This window comes from Rissa tridactyla, chromosome 2, assembly GCF_028500815.1.
Source record: "Rissa tridactyla isolate bRisTri1 chromosome 2, bRisTri1.patW.cur.20221130, whole genome shotgun sequence".
NCBI classification, from domain to species: Eukaryota; Metazoa; Chordata; class Aves; order Charadriiformes; family Laridae; genus Rissa; species Rissa tridactyla.
The window spans coordinates 3,455,104-3,480,647 of record NC_071467.1 but is presented as its reverse complement, the minus strand read 5'-3'; the positions used below and the strand labels follow the sequence as shown (position 1 = coordinate 3,480,647).

Sequence of the window (25,544 nt, the reverse complement as noted above, 5' to 3'; positions counted from 1 at the left end):
TACAAGAAAAATGAATGTCCTCAAATAATGAAAACACAAATAGACACAAAGAATAGGAAACAATTTTCCTGACAGAAGTCCTCAAAAAAAAAAAATGTGGTGAGGGCTGCTCGGAGGAAAGCTGGCATTTGTGACATGAAGTACTGTGTCTAATTTTGAGCAATAAATCTCAGGTGGACCACCTGCAGAAAGTTCATAGAAAAGCCATGAGAATGATCAAAGGTTTCAGAAACACACCCTGAACCACAGTAGTGTGTTTTCCCATGTAGAAAAAGGTGGTGGTAAGGACACACACATGAGAATGCTTTTTAAATAAGTGAAACTGTTGCAAATAGGAAAAGAATAAGCTGTGGTCCATATCCATCATCCATAGGACAGAAATTCATGGGCTTAAACTGCAACAGAAGATATTCATACAAGAAGTTAATGGTTTGTGTAGTTGATCCTGTCTGATAGCTGAGTTGGATTTGATGATGTTTAAAGATTGCTCTTAACTACGCTTGTCTAATATTCGATGCAATCAATACAAACCATCGAAGTCAGAGATAGACTATTTCAGACACCAACCACAAACCCCCTATCAACTCCAGCCACTAAACTGATTAAAGTACACACCTCTCCCTCAGCTTGTACACGTTAAGACAAATTCAGCAAATCTCTGCTCTGCTAAACATCCCTGTCCACGAAAATAAAAGGCAAAACTCAATAAGCTTTAACCAACTTATCAATAGCAACAAAGACATTTTCTGTCATTAAATAGCAACTGATAGCAATCAGACAGCAGCCTCTTTAGCAGGGAACAATAGCATCTGCAGGCAGGGAATCCTTACAACAGTGTGCCATCTATCAGCTGTGTGTAAAAACAAACCACAACCAACCCCTGTCCCAAAGGCTGTGTTTAGAAACCATCAAGCATGTCTGCAGTGACAGAGCAGATACTCCTGTGCTTACAAAACCACTAGTCACTCAGCAAAGAAGTAAGTTATCCTGCCTTCATTTCCACCTGCATTGGGTCCCCAGGGAAATGCTAATTTAGAAGAATTTGGATTAATCTCTCCAGTTTATTAGAAAGTTTTAAGCATTTATGTTCAATCATGCTCAGCTTGTGCTCCCTGAATACAGATCAGCTTTCAATGGACTGGTTTAGTTTTATTTTAATTTGCAAATGAGGAAGGTGAGGGTCTAGAATTGAATGGGGGATGGCTCAGATTGTTCCCAGCAGCACACAGGTGCCTCTGGCTCAAAGAGTGAAGCTCTGGGAGAGCTGGCTGGCTCTAGGGGTGTGGGATGAGAAGTGGAGGGACTGTGGGGGCTGTTTTCAGACTGAAGGTACCTTGGAAAGGCTACTTTTAAGATTGTAGATAATTTTTATTTTTTTTTCCTTTCAAGGTAGACTGGCAAATAGAATAATTTTCCAACACAGAGGACTTTAGGCACTATACCTATCATACCACATATTATGATATGTCACAGAGCATGATGTAGATACATATATATTTGACTTTTTATTAATACTAAGTAATATCAACATACTTATATCAGGCCTTGGGGCACAACACTGAAGAGCCACTGAAGCAGTTCAAACACTTCTGAAGGAGAGAGGAAACAGTCATTTGATTGTTTTTTGGCTGGTGACAGCCCATTAGTTCTCACTGCTTGATGATGATTTGGCATAAACCGATGGATTGAGCTCTCTGTCTGGTCCTTACCAACCACTGGTCATCTGTCAGCAGGACGGGTGGGGTATACTAACAGTCAAACACAACTGCAGTGTTTCCTTAGTTGCTAACAGGAGGAGGCAATTCATAACAAAAACAGAACAAAGCTTTAGTTTCCTTAAGAAAAACCAAAACCCATAAATTGCATTTGTTTGTTGTTGCCTGGATAGTTATAGATACTGACAGCAGACTCATTTATCTGATGAAATCTTTTACAGACACCCTTGTCCTGTAAGACCCAACCTATGCCTTCCTTAAGGCACTCTGTCTCATCACTGCTTTCCACCAGGAGGCTCGATAAGTCCTTGGCTCGTACTGAACATCAATGTGCTGTCCCACACACTAAAGATGTGCTTCTCCACGTTCCCACACCTGAGATGACCTCTAAAAACACCAGCGATGTTCTCTGCTTCACTGCTTTTGTCCTCCAGCCCTGACCCATTCCCCACCTGAATCTGTCTGAGCTTTGTTCACTTGCATCCATACCATGTCTCTCCCATGACACGGTGATGAGAAGGTGATGGAGACACTTCACCCATTGCAGCTTCCCAAGTGCCAGAGGCTGTGAAAGCTCTAAGAAAGCTTTGATTAGTAGGTGCGCATCCCCAAGGGCACATAGAGTCCTTCAGCTCCTCACCAGAGCTTAAAGGGTCCTTTAAATTTGGGCTTCCTCCATGAACAGCTACTGTCCAGCCAGCCTCAGCTCAGCAGAAAATTGAACATATACCCCTTTGCACATTTTGCCTCTGAAAGACCCCAAATCATGCCTGTAGAGTGGCCCCTGCCTTTGCAAAGTGTGCACCATCAGGAACAAGCTCCCCTTTCTCAGCATCATTACACTCTGCCACATTTCGATTTATTGGACTCTCAAAATGGTTTAGCACAGGAGACTGTTTCTGCCCTGATTCCTGCCCTTACATGTGCACTGAACCCTCACCTCTGTCTGAAGCCTTTTTGGGTTTAGTTTTGTATTTTTTCAGTGTCGTTTTTTTGTTTTGTTTTTGTTTGTTTGGGGTTTTTTTAACAGAAAATAGATTGCCATAAATTTTGCCCTCTCAAGTGTTTAGTGACAGAATGGAGTTGCCCTCAGTCACATCTGTTTATCCTGGTAAGCACATTTATAAAGTGATTTCCCATCCTCGTTATTCTGTCAATGACATTTCACACTGTAGCTACTTTATGTAGCATTTTATCACTTGTCCTGAGGGCTGCTGACAGCTGCCAATTTCAAGGCTTCATTCCAATCTTAATTTTCTTCTTTTCCTTTTATTTTTTTTTGCCCCCGCCTCCTTTATTTCCAAGGTCTGTGGGAAGAAAGGGGAGTTAGAGGAGTGCAACAAACAATGACCATTTCCTCTCCCTTTTAACACAGAGAAATTATAATCCCATAATGTGAAGTTGCATTACCGAGGAAAAGTTAAACTTCAGGAAAGTGTAACCACATTTCAGTTGGCTATTGGACTTTTCACTTTCTCCTGATAAATTCTCTATTAATGCTACTGGCTTTACATTTCCCTGCTCCCTTGCTGTGCAGAAATTGGATTGTTCATCTCCCAGGGAAGGCACTCTGCATTCTTGCTTGTTGTGATCCTCCCGCCATCCAGAATTACCTAAATCAAACCAGAATGGGCTACAATCTGGCTCAAGCCCTAGGAGAACAGGAATTTTACCCGAGGTATTATACATGCATATTAGCCTGTCTTGAGACAGTTCTCTTCTTGCCACAACACTTACATTTCCATCCAAGAAAAACACCACCAACACGAGGGAAGAAGAACTGAATACTTTGTTTTCACTAAAAGAATGGGAACACAAACCTGGTCCAATTGAAGCTGACGGCTACATTTCTATCAATTTCAGAAAGCTTCTTCCCACACTACTTCTCTCCCCCAAAACAGAAATGCCCATACACGAGCTTGTTTTCCAGTGGCCACAAAGAGATTATTCACTGTTAGAACAGTAATGTCTTTTGGTCTTCCAAGCAGCCAGCAAAAGCTAGAGCACGAAAGAAGCCACAGGGTTAAACCCTTCACATGGGCAAAATATTTTTTGTTGTTGTCTCAGACTGAGCTTTGCTCATGACTTGAGGGTAAGTCCTGGTTTGCTCAGAGAGACTTGTAAGTAGCAAGATGGCATCGCCACCAGGAGCCTTTGTAAGACTTAGAAGATTATAAAAACTCATTCCTTTGGAGAGGTGGGACCAGATCATGCATCCTGGGTTGATGTAAATGTGCTCCACGCCACGATGCTGAGCGGCTGAACTTTGAACGATGTAGTAGATATTATTCATACAGACTGCCTTGCAGATATCGTCCCACAATGGTTCTGCCAAAGCCAGATCTGAGGGCAGGACTGAGGGTGTCATTTTTGTATACGTTTCCCTCCTTGACACTCCACTTGGAAATGATAAACAGGTCTCTCCTATATTTGTCCCAGACTTTGTATGTACATACATTCTTCAGATGTGCATGTGGACAGACTGATCTTTTATTTGCAGAAGTGAACTCTGCAAATCCTTTAGGTTGCAAGTCTTTTAGATACCACAGCCACACTAGGAAAATATGTTTTTTCAGCTCTAGGAATCTTAGCCTGATACGAGATACTGTTGCTAGTTTGCAAGGTCATGTCAAAGTATGTGTTACATCATTCTCCAACAAAGAACAAGATATGAATTTCATCCTGAAGTGAGCCAGCCATTCTGTTACTCACATTTTCACTTAGCTCTCCTAAATTGTAAAAATAAATTTCTTCTTCTGATCTGCAATCAACATTATATTCAATTATTGTTTTTTTTTTTCAATAGAATTGATTTTTTTTCCCATTTTACTTGTGGAACATACTGTCACATTGGTGAAAGGGCAACTTGCCAGAATATTACTTAGACAATCCTGGCATGCCTAAATGGAAAGCTTTTCATTTGTTCAATTAAAAGTAAGCATCAAAATCAGGTCATTGTTTTTCTTTAATTTCGTTATCACAGACTGACAGCTTGTAAATGCCTTTACTCATGGGGTCATCAATATATGATTATCAAGACTATACTATGCCTCTTCTCTCCAACTACAAAAGACTCATCATGACCAAACTGATGGGGTAAATCAAACAATGCTGTTATTTGGCAGGGCGGCTGGACCAGATGATCTCCAAAGGTCCCTTCCAACTCCTACCATTCTGTGATTCTGAGATTAAAATACTATGCCACACTCTCAAGAGTAAGCAGAAAATGAATTGGTCTCTGAAAAACAAATACCTAAAGATGCAACATTAAATTACAAAAGCTTCAGGTGACAAAAGCTTCTTAACTTACACCCAAAGTGAGAAGGTGATCTAAGTAATGGGGATGACAGAAGCAGGCATGCAGCACTGCCATTCAAAGAAAAAGAAAAAAAAACAACACAAAAATAGTGTTTTCTCAAAACAGTCTGGTCAAGAAGAAAGCCATAGGTATCAGTGATTACAGATGTATGTCTGAACTTGTGAGATAAACAGCACTTCTAGTAAATAAAGAGAAACAGGATGATCACAAGTCAGCTCATGGTAGAACAGATGTCTAAAATCACATTGGATGAATGATGCCCTAAAAATCATTGAATCACAGAATGGTTCGGGTTGGAAAGAACCTTAAAGATTATCTGGTTCCAACCCCCCGGCCATGGGCAGGGACACCTCCTGTTAGACCAGGCTGCTCAAAGCCTCATCCAGCCTGGTCTTGAACACTTCCAGGGATGGGGCTTCCACCACCTCTCTGGGCAACATGTCTTCTCATTGATTATTTTGAGACCTTAAAATGAGGTGAGGACATCCACATCCTGGAAACCTACAGATAAGGAAGAGTTGCTCCAGATGACAAGACATCCTAATGACCTGTAGTATCCAACAGCTGACTTGCTAACAGGAACATCTACTCTGTATTTAAGAACGTCTGTTGCAGATTGCCAATTACAAATAACTGAGCTTTAAAAAAGACTTGGCTGTTAGAATGATGAATAGAGTAATAGAACCTTTACACATCATGGTAAAATGGCTAAAACAGAACAAAACAACAGAACAAAACAACAGAACACATGCAAGGCTGTGATAGCCTGGTCCTTGTAAGGAAAATCACAGCTCAGTTATCCTTTGCAATTCTTTAAATGAGTCAATAGCTCAGTGAAAATGAAAAAGAAACTATAAAACAGTTGTTTAATTCTTTTTTAGATTGTAAATGTCTGAGATGTTGTCACTCCTGAGGTGACTGCAGAAGGTAACTACCATGGATTGAGGTACAAAACAATGTGAAGTGCAAAAGCAGGTCAGGAGAAATAAGAAGGAAAAGGAAAAAAAAACAAACCCAAACCAAAAAGTAGGTCAGTTTTCATCATGACAAAAGGTTAACAGTCAGATGCCTCTAGGCATTTAGCTGGATGCCATGTTGTTAAATATCTTTATGAGTGCTCCAGGAAGGGGAATTATTGGTGAAGGGAGAAAAAAGAATACTAAAAAACAAGGACAAAAAATCTCAATCTGTTATCATGATGATCCTGTAAATTCTGCATTAACGTAAAAGCTCTATTCAGGTGCAGAAGGCTGTAACCCTTGGTCAGCACCCTTGGGGCAGAAATTAGATATAGAACTATCAACAAACCCAGGACCACTTCAACAGCCTCATCTGGAGGGTACGTAGGTGGAGAGGGCATAGGTATCCAAGCACACATGGCACTACATGGGTTACAGGTCGAGCCACTGACTACCCAGAGACCTTTGCCAAAACCTTCAGGCAAGCCTTGAGACTGGAGGATAGAAAAACCTGCCAAGAAAATAAAACATGGAGCTGAGTAAGTAACTGGCTGTCTAGTGAGAAGCAGGGTGTCTCCAGACCCTGGGGAGGACCTGGCTAATCATAACCAGGTCTTGAAATACCCTAAGAGCTCACCAGCTCCAACAAGACTGAATTTGCGCAGCTCAGCATGGATCTTGTGGGACAGGCCAGCTGGATGGTAAAGCCAGATTGCACCCAGCATGCAATGCCCAGTGTGTAGGACAGCGAGCGGAGAGTTGTCTAGAAAAGGTGGAATAATGAATAACATAGACCTGGTAAACAAAAGATGTAGATGTCAACCGCTGGGGACAATGTGTGGGGCAGAAAAAGATTGTACTTCTGCAGTCAGGCTTGCCAAGACTGGAAAGGGCTTTTACAAACATCAGAGAGACCTAAGCACTTTCAATAATATGACAGTGAGCGATGTTCAACACTGATGAATGTAAGTGTAAGAAGGGAAAATTAAAATGGCTCGTACAGCTCACATGACTCTACATTTGGCATGCAAGTTCAGCAGACAGACTCAAGCAGCCCGAGAAAAAACGCTGCTTAATGCATTGATGCCTTCCAAAATAGCAAACAAGATATTAGGAAACACAATGAACAGGGCAATAAATAACACAAGGTTGCCAGTCTGGCACCACTTACCAGCTCCAGCCTCACTTAGAAGGAAAGGACTAATTTATCTCTGTGCTAATGCAATACGGTCAGTGAGTGCCAGCGCCTTTGTTGTAGACGGGAACAATGTGGCAGAGGCAGATGGCACTTCAGTGGCACTCCTGCCCCTGGATCTCAGAGGACAGGGTCCTGCCTCACCTGGTTTGAAGGTCACCAACCATCAAAGAGCCAGCAGTACAAAGCCATCTGCTCAGCCACCCCCTCGGCTCAACCTGCCGCAACGTGGTGCTGTCCTGACGCCCACGGAGAAAACCCACCTGTGGAACAAAGTGCTGGCTTCTCACAGCTCTTCTATTGTGGCAGTCTTTTTGATGGCACACAACAATAGATGCTCTAACACCACAGGCATCATGAGAAAAACATTTGCAAGAGGTATTAATGTAACAGTGTTTAACCTAACCCTCACCACGCCTACACAGAGTGCTGCAAAATTAATTAATACCGCTGTTTCAGGGGGAATGGAGGGATGGAGAAGAGAAAAGAAAGCTCAGATAGAGCTAGATCTGAAACCAAGACTGTTCACCATGGTATAATAACCACATTCATCTCACGGGGATGCACCAGTGCTTTGGGGACACCATAACTGTAAAAATGCGTGATATGGCACTGTCCCTAATTAGGAGGTGACGATGCTACCATGATAATGGAGATACACATCTTGTCCCTCAGCCTGGCCCAGACCTCCTCTGTGTTGCACAGCTTCCAGCCCCCAAATACTTCTTGGTCTGCCCTCTGCCCGCAGCAACAGCTGTGGTCCCATGAGATCTTCCCAGGCCCAGCAGCACACAGCAGGATGGAGCCAGAAAGATGCTCCATCTGTTGGCTTTTCTCCCTCCAGCAAAGGGCCAGGTTAAAGTACCAGTGTCCCAGGCATGGGACTGGGACAACAGGGAAGGACCGCTGCACCCTGATACAGGGGGATAACATTGTACCTTGCGGGAGGGATAAGGAGAGAAACATGTTGAAAGATGCTCTAGCATGGCAGGATCTGTTTGAGTGTGCTTGTAAAATACCTTGTGCTTCTGCAAAAACACCCAGGGGAGAGGAAAGCTGTGGACGAAAGAAATGCTGTTTACGCTTGTCTTTGGAGGTGTTTGAAAGTCATTCCAAAAAAGACACCAGTATTTACAGCTCGTAGAAATCAGCATTGTAGTCAGTTGTCCTACACCAATTTCCAATAGCTGGGCAACTAGCCGATAACCAAAGTCACTCACTCACCAAATTCCTAAAGGGTGTTTGAGGGGAAATGACCTATATTTAAAACCCACTGATTTATTTCCTTGTGTCTCTCTCCTATGAGGTGACACCTGAGAAGAAGTAATAATCTTTCTACTGTGGTCCAAATAAAAGGAAGGAAGTTCCTCTAAATCTTAATAGGTGAGTTGTAAAAAGTTGTGACATTCAGCAGCACCCGAAAGACTCAAGACTAAAAGACACAGAGTCCTTAATCCTTAGACAGGAAGACGGGTGACTGGTAGAGAAATGCACGGCCAGTTCCCTGTTTGCATTTAAAGCTCTTTATTCCCTGGCTCAGCAATTCTGCAGTGGCATTTATTTTTAATGCTTTATTTTTGCAATTTGACTTTCTAATGGCAACACCTGAAGTCACCTTCCTTAACCCTTCACAGTGATATAAATTAGAAAGAACAACAGAGGAAACAACTGAAGGAACGTGGCTTATCCCTGTCAGACCTCAGTAGGAGACAACTCCCTCTTAAGCAATCAGCACCGATGTGCAAAGGTGCAGGATTTCCTTTTATTTCCTCCAGATATGCTCAGGGTGGGAGTACCTAATCCCCAATGTCCCTGCATCACAACCCTGAGATATATATTTATAAGCATGAGCTGAAATCACAGAGGCAGAGAAGTCATGGGGGTTGCTTTTAATTTTTTTTTCTTCCCTTTTTATTTTTCACCTGCAGTTAGCAAGGGACAAAGAAGAAGGAGAGAAATGCATCCTGCAACAACTGAAATGCTCCAGAGAGTTCATCTTTAGGGTTATTTTAAAGGATAAATATAGAGACAATTCTAACAGAGCAACTTTTGGGTCCTAGCTGCTGGTAGCACCTGCTAATCAAATCAAATCATAGGGACTGTCGAAATGAGACTAAATGTGGCATTCTCCTGAATCATTGCAGATCTAGACATCCTTCCCTTTGCCTCCTTGCTGGCCTCCCACCCTCCCTTCAATATCACTCCCCACTGTCCCCATCCCATGCAAAAAATACCAAGAATAGAGAGGCACTTCTGCTCTCATCTGAGTTTTGTCAAAAAAGGCCCAAATCCCCCCCCCATCCACAGGGATGGAGACTCTCCAGGAGCAGTTGTTGTGCATGTTTTGGGCCATGGGGAGAGCACATGGGTTACTTTGTGCAACCCCCTCCTGCTGCAATGAGCGGGTACAGCCAATTGCTTGTCACCAAATTAATTTCATGCCTGAAAAAACTGAAGCTTTCCGAGGGCATTTTGTTTCACCAGAAACCTGGTCAGCGTTGAGGATGGAGAAGCTGAAAAGATTCATAATTCCTCAAAACCTCGAATTTCAGGCCAGTCCCTAAAACCAGCCAGGCAAAGAGGCAGTAACTGCTTTCCTCAAAAACTTATCCCACACATTGAGTTTTTTCTTACACGAGAAAATAGCAGTCGTCTTCCTAAAGAGAGTGCAAGAGCTCCCAGAGCTGCATGAGATTTAAAGTTGTTCCTCCTTATCATTGCCAGATATCTGGGATCCCATCATTCCCAGGGTAGAAAAGTGGCATTTGAGAAGCTTGACAGGAGCAAAATGCCCCTGTATGTACATGGGCTTTGAACACAGACCCCTTTTGTGAATGCAGCCAGCAGCAAACCATCGTTCATAAAATCAGCATATGCTAACTGAGGTCTCCAGCACTCAGCTCTGAGCACTGTACCTGCGTTCCCCATGGACATCTGTCTGTCAGTCCCACCACACGCAGGAGATTACTCATCTTTTAAAAGCTTCACAGCACATGGTCTGACAAAGCCGACGCTCCCGTAAGATTTCCCCCAGGTGTCTTTTATGTGTACTAGCATAGGAGCAGCTCTTTTCCTCCCTGCCCTCCCTCCTATAGCCTCATCTTCCTATCTCAATATTTTTCAGAGGGCAAGAAGTTATCTTTCTCCTTGGCAGTGCAATCTGCTACGCACCTTCAGAGAGACGGGCTGCTATTTAGCTTCTCTTGATAAAGTCATGATATCATGGGCGAAACTTCAGAGCAAAGCAAGCTCCACCTGTAGGGCAGATCTGCCTTCGGTTACAAATGATGATTAGCATTTTCCTTGAGCTTCATCCAAGCCAGATAGATGACAGTGTGTTTTGTGAACAGGAGCACGTTCCATCTGCCTAGTAATTTAAATAAGGGGAGAAAAATTAAAAGCTAAATACTCCAGATCTTGTATTTGGATCTCTCATCACAGCGTGCTCTGAAGGGAATTCAGTGTGGAAGTACAGAACAAGAAGCGTTTTAATCCTGGCACTGATACTGACTTTTTCACGGGTCTTAGACAAGGCATTTACATTTCTATGGAGCTCCACTGGCAGGGAAACAATTCATAATGTCTCAGTTTCCCCAGATGTGAAATGGGGATAGGAGCGCGGTAGGAAATCCGCAGCAGCTTTGATTCCTCGTGCGCTGCCTGGGCAGGAACTGACAAGGAAAGATAGGGATTCGGGAAGTTTTGCTCCAAAAATCACCAGCACCAAAGGCAGAGTTAAAGGTAAACAGATGTTCGTTGGTGTAGCAGCACTGCCTGCTACGGGTACATGGAAAGGAGGAAGTCTTAGACATTCACGAGAGTCTTTATAGTGATGCAGAAAAGTCCTTTTAGTCCCTGACAGCTCAGTAGAAGATGTTGAGAATTACACTAAAAAAACCATCTGGATATGTTTTGATCTTCGACTCAAAGGCCTTCCACCTCCTCTCCTTCACCGGTGATCCTTCACCCTTAAATTAAAAAATAATTCAATTCTTTCTCTCAGCAAGAAACCATATTTTCAAAAAAAACCTGTTTTTTTTTGATGCCTGCATGAGCAAATGGATGTTTTTAAGCATTAGTTTCCAGTTCCCTCCCTAAATAAAGCAAGTAAACTTTCACTGCGTGCTTCAATCCACCCACATCTACGTTCCATTTGCTGCTGGAGAAGACAGGCCTGAACTCTGCTGAAACATGACCCTGGTTGTAAGTGCTTAAACTCTCTGTATCAAAATAGTCCCCTCCTTCGCTCATAATGAACTTACAATATGCATGGGAAATAAAGAAGGCAGAACACTGCATCAGCCCAGGTGCTTGTATGGTTACTACATTTCCAGGAAGGGAAGGAATACTTAAAAGCTCTTGTGTTTTGCTGTTTGAGGTTTAATATTTCAGGCTAAACCACTTGCTTCTACAAGTTTTATGAGACTAACAACACCCTACTGAGCACTAGAAATATTTTTGTGGGGTCTTGACTCATACAGGCTTCTCAGTCAACTTTTATGCTATCCATTCTTTGCTTCTTTTTCCTACTTGACTAATGAATTAATAAATACAGTAGGAAAGCAATGATTCCAACATACTCTGTTGGGACGTATTCCTCAAAAAGGAATACCGCTCAGGAAAAGCCTGGAGAAGAGAAGGTTCTGGGGAGACCTTATAGACCCTTCCAGTACCTGAAGGGGGCCTACAAGAACGCTGGGGAGGGGCTGTTTGCAAGGGCATGTAGTGATAAGATGAGGGACAATGGTTTTAAACTAGAGCAGGGCAGGTTTAGATTGGACATTAGGAAGAAATTCTTTACAATGAGGGTGGTGAGACACTGGAACAGGTTGCCCACAGAATTGGTGGAGGCCCCATCCCTGGAGACATTTCAGGCCACACTTGATGAGTCTCTGAGCAATCTGAGCTAGTTAAAGACGTCCCTTCTTACTGCAGGGAGGTTGGACTAGATGACCTTTAAACGTCCCTTCCAAACCAACACATTCTATGATTCTATGATTCTAAAAAAGTGTTCAAATAAGTGCTCAAAAATGATGCATCTATTTGGCCTAATCCAGCAAGTTCAATAGTGGTAGCCCCATATTAACACTCTGTTGAATCTTGATTAATGTATTTCTTGCCTTAATAAGGTTTTGTGCTGCTAATTGTGACTTATGGTGAGGTTGGTGTATGGCAGTGTGATTTTGCATCAGTACAGATAGAGCAAATTCATGCTGGTCTATGAAGGACTCACAAGAGATGCTTGCAGGACGGAAGGGGAGAAGGTTGCACAAGTGGCACCGAGTCCATTAAAACTAAGAGATGGCCAAAGGGGCAAAAATGTAAAGAATATACATAATTCTTTGGGAAAGAAGGACAATGTGGCAGAGTGTTTCAGTGTTCTTTGAAAGTACACAGGGATCTACAATGCACAAACATCAGCTCAGAAAGAAAAATAACTTCTGGTCTTGCATTCAGGACATTGACATCTAACCCTATTCACCCCTAATCCCTATTTCCCTCCTTTGACTATAAAGAGACGCTAAGCAACACTTTAAGCAGAAATGTCTGCACTTAAGATATCTGCATCTGGTCAGGTGAATTCCACTACAGGGCACCCACCATTTTCTCTCCACAGCCACACTTTCAGATATTTCTTTAATGATCTATAGACCAGCCAGCTCCATCTGCATGACCAGCAAAGGGCAGCTCCAACAGCTACTCATAAGGTCAACATTGTTATCCACACTCATAGCAAACACATCAGTGAGGACTCAGGACCAGCCAGAGCATATGGACACATTGTCCATGGGATGTCCACAGAGTAACCGCACTGATGGGACACAGACACACTGGGCATAGGGCCACCTCAGAGGACTACCCTTCCAGGGAGGTGCAGACACCGGCATGGATGCTGTCCCACACACCTGACTGCTACCCATCCACCTGACGGAGAAAAGGATGTTGACATCCTAATATCCTAATTATTCTCCCAAATAAATGAAAATGTGTTGTGAAAGAGGAAGAAAAGCATGAACCCCCACCTGTGGTGGCAATAAGTGGAAGAGGAGGGAGAATGAGAATGACTTGGGACTTCACACAGGCAGGGAAATAGAGATGTCTTGGCTTTAGATTGAAGCAAGATTAGCACATGAACTTTTGGTAGCCCTCAGTGGTGCAGTCAGAGGAGATGGAGAGATAATGGGATCACAGGATCACAGGATAATTAAGGTTTTAAGGGGACACAGGAGAGCCCTAGTTCAGATTCTCACTCACAGCAGGACCAACTATGAGGTCAGACCAGGTTGCTCAGAGGTCTAGATAAAAAAAAGAAAATTACGCTAAAATATTTACATTAAAATTTACATTTCTTTATAACGCCTAGGTGAGTCTTAATAGTCTTTCTGCCTCAAATGTGCTGCCTGGTGGCCTCAATACAAAGGGGAACAGGAGACTTCAATGCAGGGAAGGAAATGACAACCAGAGGAGATACACTGGATGGATAGATAGATAGATAGATGGTGAACAGGGTGGTGAGAAAATACAGTTCTATAACATCCTCTTTTATAAAGGACTAATTAAAAGTATTAAAGAATACCTGAAGATGATAAGCCTGAATAGTGTAGAGAGCATAAGCTAATACTGTCTTTGGCATCAGCCTCTAAAATTTGACATCTACTACTAACACTGTTAACATTGTGATTTTCAGTCTAATTTCTGTGAGGATATGTGAGAATATTACTGTCAAGGCTAATTTATAAAGAATCAGGCACCTTTTGGTGAATAGGAGGGCACATGAACCAGTCTTGCTGTGAAATGTGGATTTCAATCACCTTCTTAGTGATCTCTTCCCTTATTATCTCTATAGAGTCTTTTCTTTACACTTGGTTCACCCTCCTGTCTCCTGAGCTGTTCAGGGAGGGCTGACTCCACCTCCAACCAGTGAGGTCTCCATGGGATGCTCCCAGGCTTTGCCATATGAGCTTTTATGTATTCATGACATAAGCCTAACCTGGTTTTATTCTTTCTCTCTGGATTGGGGAAAATTTTGATTTCCCTACCAAAAAGAGACGAAAAAGAAAGCATGTCACTCAGACCAGGAAGGCAAGAAGTCAAACCTGCATTAATAGCTCTTCAGAACACTGTTAAGGGATCTTGGCTAGTTGATGGGCTATTGATCTACGTCATTATTAATTAGCACCAGAGAACCAGAGAGTGAACTGCTCTAACCTAAGTAATAGGTGAGAGTGGTAATTCACCTCTGGGCCAGAAAATTGCATCCACAAAAATAGCTGTATCGATGAGGCATATGATGTTTGTACTCTCTGTACTAACAGAAATACGAGCAAGATATTACCTTTATCGAGACAGTGATCATTTGGCAACAAAAAAATAGGCAAAAGCACAGTAAATGGAGGAGGAAAGTAACGCATCCTTTTAACAAAGAAAATACTAACACTTAAGCAAGAAAACTTGCAGAAGCTAAACAATATTTCATCACAAGCACTAGAGATCTCTCTCCAGCTCTGTACCTTACCAATGTACCTTGACAGTCAATATACAAGTCTTTAACTCAGCTCAGTTTCTGTAGAGATATATATATGCAGATGTATCTGCCTAAAATTCTGATTATTAGCAAATAAAGTGTGTCAGCACTATTTTCCCCTTCTGCAGAGGAAATACTTCACTTTTAGTAGGTGCTAAAGTCCATCCCTATTCAGCAAAGCTCTTAAGACGTACGTAAGTGATATGCTGAATCAAGGCTTTCATTACTAGCTCCTCCATGCAAATTCACTGAAAGGAAGAGTGCATGAAAAGGGTTTAGGGCAAGAGTCTCTGACACTAACAGTCTTTGGATAAGGCACTGGGAATCTAAGTAAGAAAAGGAAAATTATCTCTAGCACTCAGTGGAAACCTCTCCAATTTAGTTAAAAGCACTTTGCTACACACAGTATTGTCATAAGGTTACACCTGAGACATAAGAAATGTCTAGGGCTAAAAATAAATGTTATATATTCCTGAATCCTCTCTGCCTTGCAAAGCGAGATCCTAGGTTGAACACACATCCTCAATGAAATACCAATTCCAAAAATAGACAAGCTCTAATAATTTCTGTGAGGGGAGGAAGAAATACAGTTTTAGCCATCCAATACGAAAAAGTTTGGACTTTTGCAGGTGATCGTAGCAAAAATGATATGCCAGCAGAAAGGATATGAGGAGAGAATTTTCACAATGTATTACTTGGTGGTATTTCACTCTTGCCTCTGTGTCTGGATGTACTGGGTTTATGGGCCAGATGGATGTATAGCAATATACTTAGAACAGTAGCATTTAGTAAACAGTGGACATGGAAAGAGAAGGAAATACAGCAAGAGCTTTCTGTGGGTGCATGTGATTTTTGTATGTTTGCTGGTTTAGCTTGCAATTGCCATCTATACCATTCTTTAGGTTGCTACTGAGTTGTGTATACTCCATGGAATGCACCAGGGAAAGGATCCTGACTCCTCAGCCATTTGGTATGGACTGGTTGAAGCCATACTGTGGGAGACTAGCTGTTGACTAACTATGTTCACACTGCAGGGCACTTCATTTGGATATTAGGAAAACTTTCTTCACCAAAATGGTTGTCAAACATTGGAATAGTCTGCCCAGGGAAGTGGTTGAGTGACCATCCCTGGAGGTATATAAAAGATGTGTAGGTGTAGTGCTGAGGGACATGGTTTAGAGGTAACTTGGTAGTGTTGGGTTAACGGTTGGACTCGATGATCTTAAAGGTCTCTTCCAACCAAAATGATTCTATGATTCTGCGATATCCTCTGGGTCTCAAAGCCCTGTTAGGCCTGAAATGTAATCTTATTTTCTGTGTGTTTTCTCAGGTTATCATGAAAGACCTCGGTCACAGCTTGATGGAACAATTTTCTTCTAGCATGATGGCCAAGGTCCTCTAGCATGATGATGTTCTGGGCTCTAGGACATGATGAAAAAAGTATATGGCATTTCAAGCAGCATTGGGAATTGTTCCGGATGAAAAAGACAAACTTAAGGTAATATGTAATCGCAGTTTCTTGCTGGAGAAGACCAAGAAGCAGAGTGTTTTGCTCTGGAAAGAATTAAGTCTGTACCTGCCTTGGCAAGTATTGCAGAGCAGCAGGAGCAGATGTACACAGGAAAAAAAAGGATGTTGCTGGGGACCCAATATCCAAAATATCCATGAAGTTGTACCTCCAGCCTGTTCCTGTGGACTGAATGTCTTTTATCAGGCAGAGTCTAGGAGGTGGACACTTGCAATATATCATTTAATGGAGTTAGATCACACATTAATTTAATTTCTGAGCTCTGAGAATGCTCCGAGAAGTGAACTAAAACAAAATATGTGAGCACAACTGTGCAATTGTCACCAAAATGTGAGCCAGCAGTGTGCCCAGGTAGCCAAGAAACCCAACAGCATGGTGGCTTGTGTCAGGAATAGTGTGGCCAGCAGTACTAGGGAAGGGATTGTGCCCCTGTACTTGGCACTGGTGAGGCTCCACCTTGAATACTGTGTTCAGTCTTGGGCCCCTCACCACAAAAAAGATATTGAGATGCTGGAACAGGTCCAGAGAAGGGCAATGAAGCTGGTGAGGGGTCTGGAGAACAAGTCTCATGAGGAGCAGCTGAGGGAGCTGGGGTTGTTTAGCCTGGAGAAAAGGAGGCTGAGGGGAGACCTTCTCGCTCTCTACAACTACCTGAAAGGAGGGTGTAGTGAGGAGGGGGTCAGTCTCTTCCCCCAAGTAACAGGCGACAGGACAAAAGGAAGCGGCCTCAAGTTGCACCAGGGGACGTTTAGATTGGATATTAGGAGAAAATTCTTCACTGAAAAGGTTATCAAGCATTGGAACAGGCTGCCCAGGGAAGTGGTTGAGTCACCATCCCTGGAGGTATTTAAAAGATGCCTAGGGACATGGTTTAGTGTTGGACTTGGCAGTGTTAGGTTAATGGTTGGACTCAATGATCTTCAGGGTCTTTTACAACCTAAGGAATCTAGGATTTTATTCTATCATTCTAAAACTGCCTTTCTCATAGAAGTCAAAACATTTGAATAGACACAACTTAAAGCAGGCTTGCTCCACAAAGAAGCCTGGAAGTTAACTAGCACTTGTTCAATGAGGATGCTTGAGAGACCATCATCTGGATTGAAACAGGGAGTGTATCAAAACGACAATGAAAACACGGAAACAGCACATTCTGGGCAGAGCCTCTGAAACTCCAATTAATAAAACTTTTCAGTGCTGACTGACACGACACTGGCAGTTTGAAGGCAATGTGCTAAGGTTGTGGACATTGCCTATGAAGTGTATTGATGTGAAGGCAAGTAACTGCAGTTTTAAGCAATGCTTAAGTTGTGGAGGCCACAAGGGGACAGAGAGGGGAGACGTGGGCAAATCAATATGCAACGAAAACGGTCACTGCATGAGTCTGCTGGAATAGACTGCTTTTTGTTCTCAGTACTTGCTAAGGATTCTCCACATTTTCAAAGTTATTTTCAGCTATTATTTTCACATATCTCTTATTTTGCCCTCAGGCTTGCAGTTTCTCACAAAATTTACCCTTAATTCACCTTACTACTCCTCTTCCCTAAATGTCAGTCAAGACTAAAGGAAATTTTTGTGATCAAATCATCAAATCAATAGGGCTGCAGCTGTGCAAGGACATGGAAGGTACCTGTTCTCGGGCACTGAAACCACAGCTATACACTTCGTTACACCCATATCATTAAGTCCCCTTACCCTCTGAACAGGGTGGCTGCATCGAAACTGCTTATGGAGAACATATTAATTCTCAAACTGTATCAATATGTGGGCAAGCACTGGCTAATCTGGGTCAAAAGTGGGCCAGGGTACGCCCTAACAATTTACAAGTGGAATGAGCCAGTTCTAGCGTCCTTGGTACAGTTTAATTTAGTAGTGTAGAAATTGTCTAGAAATCTTTCTATCAGCACTTGTAACCTCTGAATCAGATACATGGAGCTTTTTACGCATTCCTTCTGTTCCGCTTTGGTACAGCACCGAGATCCTATGTACAGTCTGCTGCTGTAGGAGAAAGGAACTGACAAATGGGAAATAATTGAGAATAGAGCACTGAAGTGATTGAAAAGCAAGGGAGACTGACTTGTGAAGAGGAGGATAACTGTTAGCATTTGAGGAGTTTAAAAGCCAAAGGGGAAGAAGAATTATTTGCAGGGTCCAGTAGAGTTTCACTAGGTGCGAAGAGCTGAGAATGAGAAAGGGATCTTTAGCAAGAACAGAGGGAAGCATTTCATCAACACCGAAGCCTGCTGGACCGTGAAATAGTCTCCCGAAATAAATGGTGTCAGTCCTACAGCTCAGGTCATTTTAAATTAGACTGGCCAAAATACTTGTGCGGGTTCTTTAGGGAACAACTCAATACCAAGTCCCAGGGATGGCCATGTCAACCTCGCAGGCAGCTCTGCCGCTCATGATAATTAGGCTCCACCGCGCTGCCACGAAAAGAGTGCTGTTTGACACACACAGCACCAGATCTTTCACGTACGGTGCTTGTCATGGTATCGTGTTATTTATACATTACTCTGAGTCGAGAAGTCTCTGCGAAGAGGCAGGCAGAGGCCTCATAAGTCAAACCCCTGGACTATTGAAGCTGATGAAAGATATAAAACAGCTTGCATTAAACCTTCTAAACTGCTAGCATCAGTGAGGGATTTTACTGAAAATACCCCTCAGCAAGAAATGATACATCGTAATGAGTGAACAAGGAACAAGTTTGAACTAAAAAACACACTGTGAAAGACTCCATGGGGCTTTTTTTTTGTTTTATTTTTATTGTATTTCGTTTTCTGTCTGCTTACAAATGCTTGACTGACAGGCGTGGAGGTTGGCATCTATCACTTCTTTTCAAAACAGATAGGTAAGGTACATCAACATTTCTCAACACCGACCCAGAGGGAACAACCTTTCCTAAAAATAAAAGCATTTCCTTCATACCTGTTGCCACAGCGTATCCAACTCTCCTTCTCTTTTGCCAAGAGAAGCGTCAACTTAATTGAAGTTCTGTTGTTTTTTTTTTTTTTGCTTCCTTCAGGATATCCTCAACTGATGATGAGAAACTGAACAGAGGTATTCTTGCCATATATTCACTTGCCACAGGTTAGTAAAGCATCACCAAACAGCATCAGCTCTCATGCTCTGATGGCCATATATTACTGGAGAAAACTGTCCACCTTCTCACATCAGCCAAGTTAATAACTGAGTTCTGCATTAAATACAAAAAGAAATCAAAACCTGTGGAAATACCCCAGGGAGCAAGGGAGGATCCTTCTTGTTATTTACTGTGTCTTCTGACTGAAATGAGGAAGGAACTTGTTAAAAAACTTATTCTCCCAATTCCCTCTGAGGTGCAGGACGATGCTTTCGGACTCATTGTACAGGTAAGTGATTCAAGATCAGTATGATCAGTGCCCAGGGCACAGAAGGAGTCGATGGCAGAATTAACACTTGAACTAATTTCTTCAAATGCTTTCCTAGCACCCTTCCACTGGGGGACTCTCCATGGCTGCACAGGCATCTACAAGTGATGGTCTCCAGTTTGCAACGTCCATCCAGTCAGTAGTGGTTAATCATTAAGCTGTTTTTCAGCTAGACTTACCTTGTATTCATTTGGTCTGAATGACTGGCTTCCTGACTGCGAAGTAATTTGGCACCTGCAATTATCTGTTTAAACTGACAGGCATCTGATGGTTTTCAGGGCTGAGAGTTGATGTCGTTCGTCCTGGTAATGTCAGGTTTGGAAGCCTACAAAATGGACAGCTGCCCACCTCCACGGACTGAGCTCTTACTGCTGCTGCCCTTCCTTTGGAGGTGGGGAGAAAAAGGGGTGTAGGGAGGTCAGGATAGATGAAGCGAACCTTGCTATTTCAGGGACAACCGTTCCCAATTCCAGGAGCAAGCCCTGTTCTCCACATCTACCCTTTCCCTGGTATACTTCTGCTATACTTCTGTCTCAGCTATTTTCCACTCTTCATGGTAGAAGAATGCTCACTGATGTGTTAGCAGCCTGGGAAGCACAGGAGTGGGATGGGAGACTGTGATAAGAAAGGATTGAGGGTTGCGGAGGAGGTGGGATGACCTGGTGGTGACTCCCAAGGAAATGGTGGTGGGGTCTGGGAGGGTTTCATCTCGTCTTCCTTTCTCATGACCTCTGGAGAAGCTGTCTGCATTGGGAGCATCACTGGAGACTTTCTGAATCAATATGGCATTTAGCATCTTTTTTATAGGTCTTTCCAGTCACCAGCTGAAATTCTGAAGTTCCCCATTCAAGGGTTACCCATTTGTTCCCAAAGTTTTATCTCCTTCTGTTTTTCACTTGACCACAGGTGCCAATGAAAGGCATGGGATGCTAAATTATATATATTTGCTATGACAGAGCTTGTGCCAGCACTGAGCACTGACAATGCACATTACAGTCCAGCTCATGTATTTCTGATGGCACATTTTACAGTGCTATATATAAAGTTGTTATGGCATCTATTATTCACTGCCAATACAGTTCAAGTTAAAATAGGTTTTATATAACAGTTCAAAGCAATATTTTAAGAAATAACACTTGTGTTAAGGCTGCTGTGTCCTACCAGATTTTGACATTTCCAAGCAATAAAGATCTTTATCCAAAATGTAAGGTTTTGGCGAGACATCTCCCTTGCAGACTTCTCTATTTTTAATCTGCAAGCAATAGCAAAAGAAGCCCATTTAAATAAAATGAACAGCCAGCTGAACTTTTGACACAGCTGTTATCTTTCTAGGTGGAAACTGTGAATGCTGAAAAGTGCCTCAAGGGATGTTCATGACAGAGAACAACGTCCCATTAACCTGAACCTCTGAAGAGATTCTGGAGATGTGGAAAACACACAAGTGGGAAAGAGTCATTGGAACATTAAGAAGATGTCTATTATGGGCACAATTTTATATCTGTTTTTCAGGACACAAGAGGGGAAGAGAATTTATTTCCTCATTTCTTTAGCAATGAAAAAGGTTTTATATCTGTTCTTTCAAAAAGGCCAAATTCAAGGTGTCTTAAAAAAAGGCCATTACTGGTACCAGCACCATAAGCATTTCTAAACTTGTGTGCTAATCAGTGTGGCCCAGAAGATATGATGTTCTAGCAATGCTCTGTGACCTCTTCTGTACTGCTTAAGGTCTATATGTTACTGGTACTAGTTATGAAAAAAGTAAAAATCCCAGAAACACCAATCTACTTGCATAAGAGGTGTTTTGCACAGCTTTGTTCTTCATTCTGGTCCCCAAAGAGCAAAAGAGAACAAATGCAATACATCAATTTGGCAATAAATTTAGTTTATTAGCTGTGTTTGACAGTTAGGAATAATGTTTCCTTTTAACCTTCTTACTGGTTTTGAAAACATATTGGAAAAAAGCTGTAAGGCTGGCTAGGAGCTCAGTGAGTCCCTTCTCTTTACACTCACAACTTCTAATGAAATCAGGGAAGTTTTAATGTGCAAGATGAGTCCTTTCACAAGAAATAAGTTCACGTGGGCCAACAAACAGAAAAACAAAACTTGGTGAAAATGATTTAAAAGCACCATCTGCTTATTCAAACACAGCTGAGGAGAGGTACGACACAGTCCAAAACTCCATTTCATTTTCATTATATTTCTTTCAAAAGAGATGCTAAATAAAATACTATTCATCCTAAATGTTTTCCTCCTGAGGAGAAGTGTTTAAGCTATATTGAAAATTATGCTTGTGGAATGCAGTCTTCCTTATAGGATCAACGTGGATCTGAGATAGCAAAGCAAAATTGACATAGCTATAATGGTGGTCAGCAGCTCAAGGGAGGTGATTCTGTCCCTGTACTCCGCTCTGGTGAGATCCCACCTGCGGTGCTGCATCCAGCTCTGGGTCCCTCGGTACAGGAAAGACATGGACCTGTTGGAGTGAGTCCATAAGCGGACCACAAAAATGATCAGAGGGCTGGAGCATCTCTGCTATGAAGAAAGGCTGAAAGAGTTGGAATTGTACAGCCTGGAAAGGAGAAGGCTCCAGGAAGACTTTATAGCAGCCTTACTTAAAGGGGGCTTATAAGAAAGATGGGGAGGGACTCATTATCAGGGAGTGTAGAGATAGGCTGAGGGATAAGGGTTTTAAACTGAAAGAGGTTGATTTAGACTAGATATCAGGAAGAAATTTTTTACACTGAGGGTGGTGAGACCAGGTTGGGCCCAGGTTGCCCAGAGAGGTGGTAGATGCTCCATCCCTGCAAAAATTCCAGGTCAGGTTGTATGGGGCTCTGAGCAACCTGATCTAGTGGAAGATGTCCCTGCCCATGGCAGGGGCATTGAACAGATGACCTTGAGAGGTCCCTTCCAACCCAAACTATTCTATGATTCTATGATGGAGATGGGAAAAAAAAAAAACCAAACAGGTAAAAAGAAAGTGCACACATTCTTAGGAAGCAGAAGGCTGAACAGCATTAACTGCATAAGCTGAACAAGTTATTCAGAGGTGAAGTCCTATTAGGCTGAGAGGTATACAGGACCTACCAAATCAATAGATATGCAACCTGCACAACACATGAGTGTTGCATTTATTTGGAAGCTACCTAGGGCTAGGACTGGATTCCCTTAACTCACCCTGAGAACCCCATGTGGCCCATTGTGGCCCCATACAGAGATGTCCATTTGTGGCACAGAAAAGCAATTTAACCAGCAAAATAAGGATCTCTCTAAGCAGACGCAATATACCTCTTGATTTTTCAAAGGCAGTGCACTTGAGGCTGGCTTGAGGTTTGTTATTCTCCACTGCCTAATGAGCAAACACTCCAAGTTTAGTTTTTTTCTGGTGAAGACGGGGGGCAATGTAAAGACGGAAAGAAAAAGGCAGTGACTATATTTCAAACAAAAGGTTCACAACAATATTCTTTATGTCCAGAACACCATTTCAGAAATACCTTTGCATCCACCTTTCTTACACGTCAAAGTGCAGGAACATCCCAAAACATGCAACACATTTTCATACAATAAAGTTCACTCGAGTTTGACCTGGTAGATGCAAAGAGATTTCTCAATTATGAAAGGATAATTCATGCCCAAGGATAGTGTGAGAATATTATTTAACAATTTCATCCCTCGTAATGCACACAAGCCCACAAAGCTCAATCATCTCTATTCAGCAAACCATAACAGAAATTAGACATACACTAACCTTGACCCACTCCTATAAAACTATCAAAATTTCTTACTTACAGTGTTGAATCATCTGTAACTCTCACTGTTTGCAAACAGAGGTCAACGCTTCAAAGCACCAGCCTACAGCAGGAACATTTGTCCCCTTTTTGCACTGTTAACTCAATCACAATTCCTGCCATACCGCGACCAAAATCTATTCTGATAAAATTAGCTCAACCCAATTAAGGGACAAAGTATAGTCCTTAATTAAATGTTCTGATTATTCTGAAGCCCTCTTTTTTTTTTTTTTTTGGTTCATCTTGAGTTTATGCCTGTAAAAGCATACAAATTAGAAAGATTTAAAATGTTCTGGGTTTCCTCATTTATTGCTTAAATTTGAGTAACAAGAGTTTCCCAAAAGCACAAAAAGAGAAGTATAAAAAGAAAAAAATGTGGGATGTTTAACTTATTCAGACTTCTTTTTGTTCCTTTTTCATATTTTATTTATAGCACTTCTAAAAAATGGAGAATAAAAATAGTATGTCATGTCTTCATTTAAGTACACTAAGAACATCCAAATACTTTGATAAAGCAAAAATATTGAATTATTTGAAAATGTTAACAAGTTATTTCCTTTTGTCTACCTATTATTCTCTCTAATGGTAAAGTTGAATATTTTGTGCCTGTGACAAATTCCAGTTTCAAGTTCGCATGCAAAAAGAAAGTTGTTTTGCTGCAGAATCAAGCCCAATTAAACTACCTCACTATAAACTCGATTATGGAAGACCCACGGAAAAAAGAACAACCAAAAACATTAGCCCTCGAACATTAATTAATTCTTGTCATTTTCATTACAGGTGATATGGATTCCTAATCCTTCCTCCTGCCTCCATTTTTAGAAACATCTGATACACATAAGTCTATCTCACGTTTAGCGATGCTGTACAGTCGGCCATGTAAATCAGCATTTCCTTCATCATGTTGAACAATGCACAACACAAGGGATCTGTACTTCTAGCTTGCAAGTCCGTGACAGGAGAAGGTTACTGACCTCTATCTGCTGAATGGCCTCTTCCCGCTGACGGATGGCCTCCAGATCCTCTTCTGTGATTTCCGAGAGCAAGGCTTGATCCTGGCTCTGGTTCTGCCACATGCCATCTCCTCCGTTAAAGATCTTCTCATCATCAGGTAGGTCAGAGAAGGGGGTCCTAGGGCTCTGCTGAGATGGGAGAATGGAAAGAAAGCAAAGGAATTGTAAATATTGTCCAGTTTTACATAGCCTTCTTACGGGAAAACGGTAATATAATAGATTGCATAAACAGTGATGAAAAGGTGAAGAGGAGTACATCACATGAGAGGAAATACATCAAGTCTTGAAGGAAGTGTTAGGACCTGAAGCCAGATCTCCTGAGCTACATTTGATCCCCAGCAACCAGCTTCAATTTTCCAACAGCTCTGGAGGAACAAAACATTTATGTGCATCTGAAAAGTGATACCTTTACTTTGTTGCTTTTCTTGCACATTCTTTGGGAATTAGATACTTTCTTAGGCAGACATAAAGCCTATGCATTTGCCTTGAAGACTTCATGATTCAACTTGCAACATTCAACGCAGCAAAGGTTGCTATCTTGTCTATTTATGAGATAATACAGCTGAAAAGGGGAAAATCATTATGTGATTACATAGTCACCAGTTTGAGCCTCTTACAGTTTCACGGTGTTCAGTCAATAGAGTTGACTTCATTTTGCTGAGACATCAGATACCATTTCTAGGTAGACAGATGTTCACACCGCCTTTGGGAGCTGTGCGTCTCTTCAGATCCAGATTGAAAGAATCTGGTCATGATCCAGCTGCATCTACACTGCAGGTAAGGGCAGAGGTTTAACAAGGTCTTCTCTTCCCAGCCTTTAGCTTCTGTGCCTATAGAGACGTTAGGTTCAGTCTAGGCTGGACTCAGGGAATGAACTAGCACAAGGTTGGTATGGAGAATCGGGACACTGAGCTCAAGTCCTAAACTTATAGACACTGATGAAGACTCCAATCCTACAACTGCATGGGTCTTTCACTTCAAACAATGCACATGGTCCTTTAAACTGGCCTTGATCTGAGATTTGACTCCTAATCAAAAGTTACAATAAAAAAGCAATCCAACTGCTTCCAGCCCTCTGAAGTTGAAAGAAGAATT

At 42.1% G+C, this 25,544-nt stretch overlaps 1 protein-coding gene across 6 annotated transcripts in view; it reads right to left on the bottom strand.

The window, feature by feature from the left end:
* TSNARE1 (t-SNARE domain containing 1) overlaps positions 1-25,544 on the bottom strand; it is a 511,576-nt gene that overhangs the window by 218,491 nt on the left and 267,541 nt on the right. For 5 of the 6 annotated variants that reach the window (XM_054191276.1, XM_054191275.1, XM_054191274.1 and 2 more), the window contains one exon: positions 24,411-24,578. In XM_054191276.1, the coding sequence (XP_054047251.1) occupies positions 24,411-24,578 (168 nt within the window). The remainder of the gene's footprint in view (positions 1-24,410; positions 24,579-25,544) is intronic. The other variant, XM_054191280.1, reaches the window with a different exon arrangement.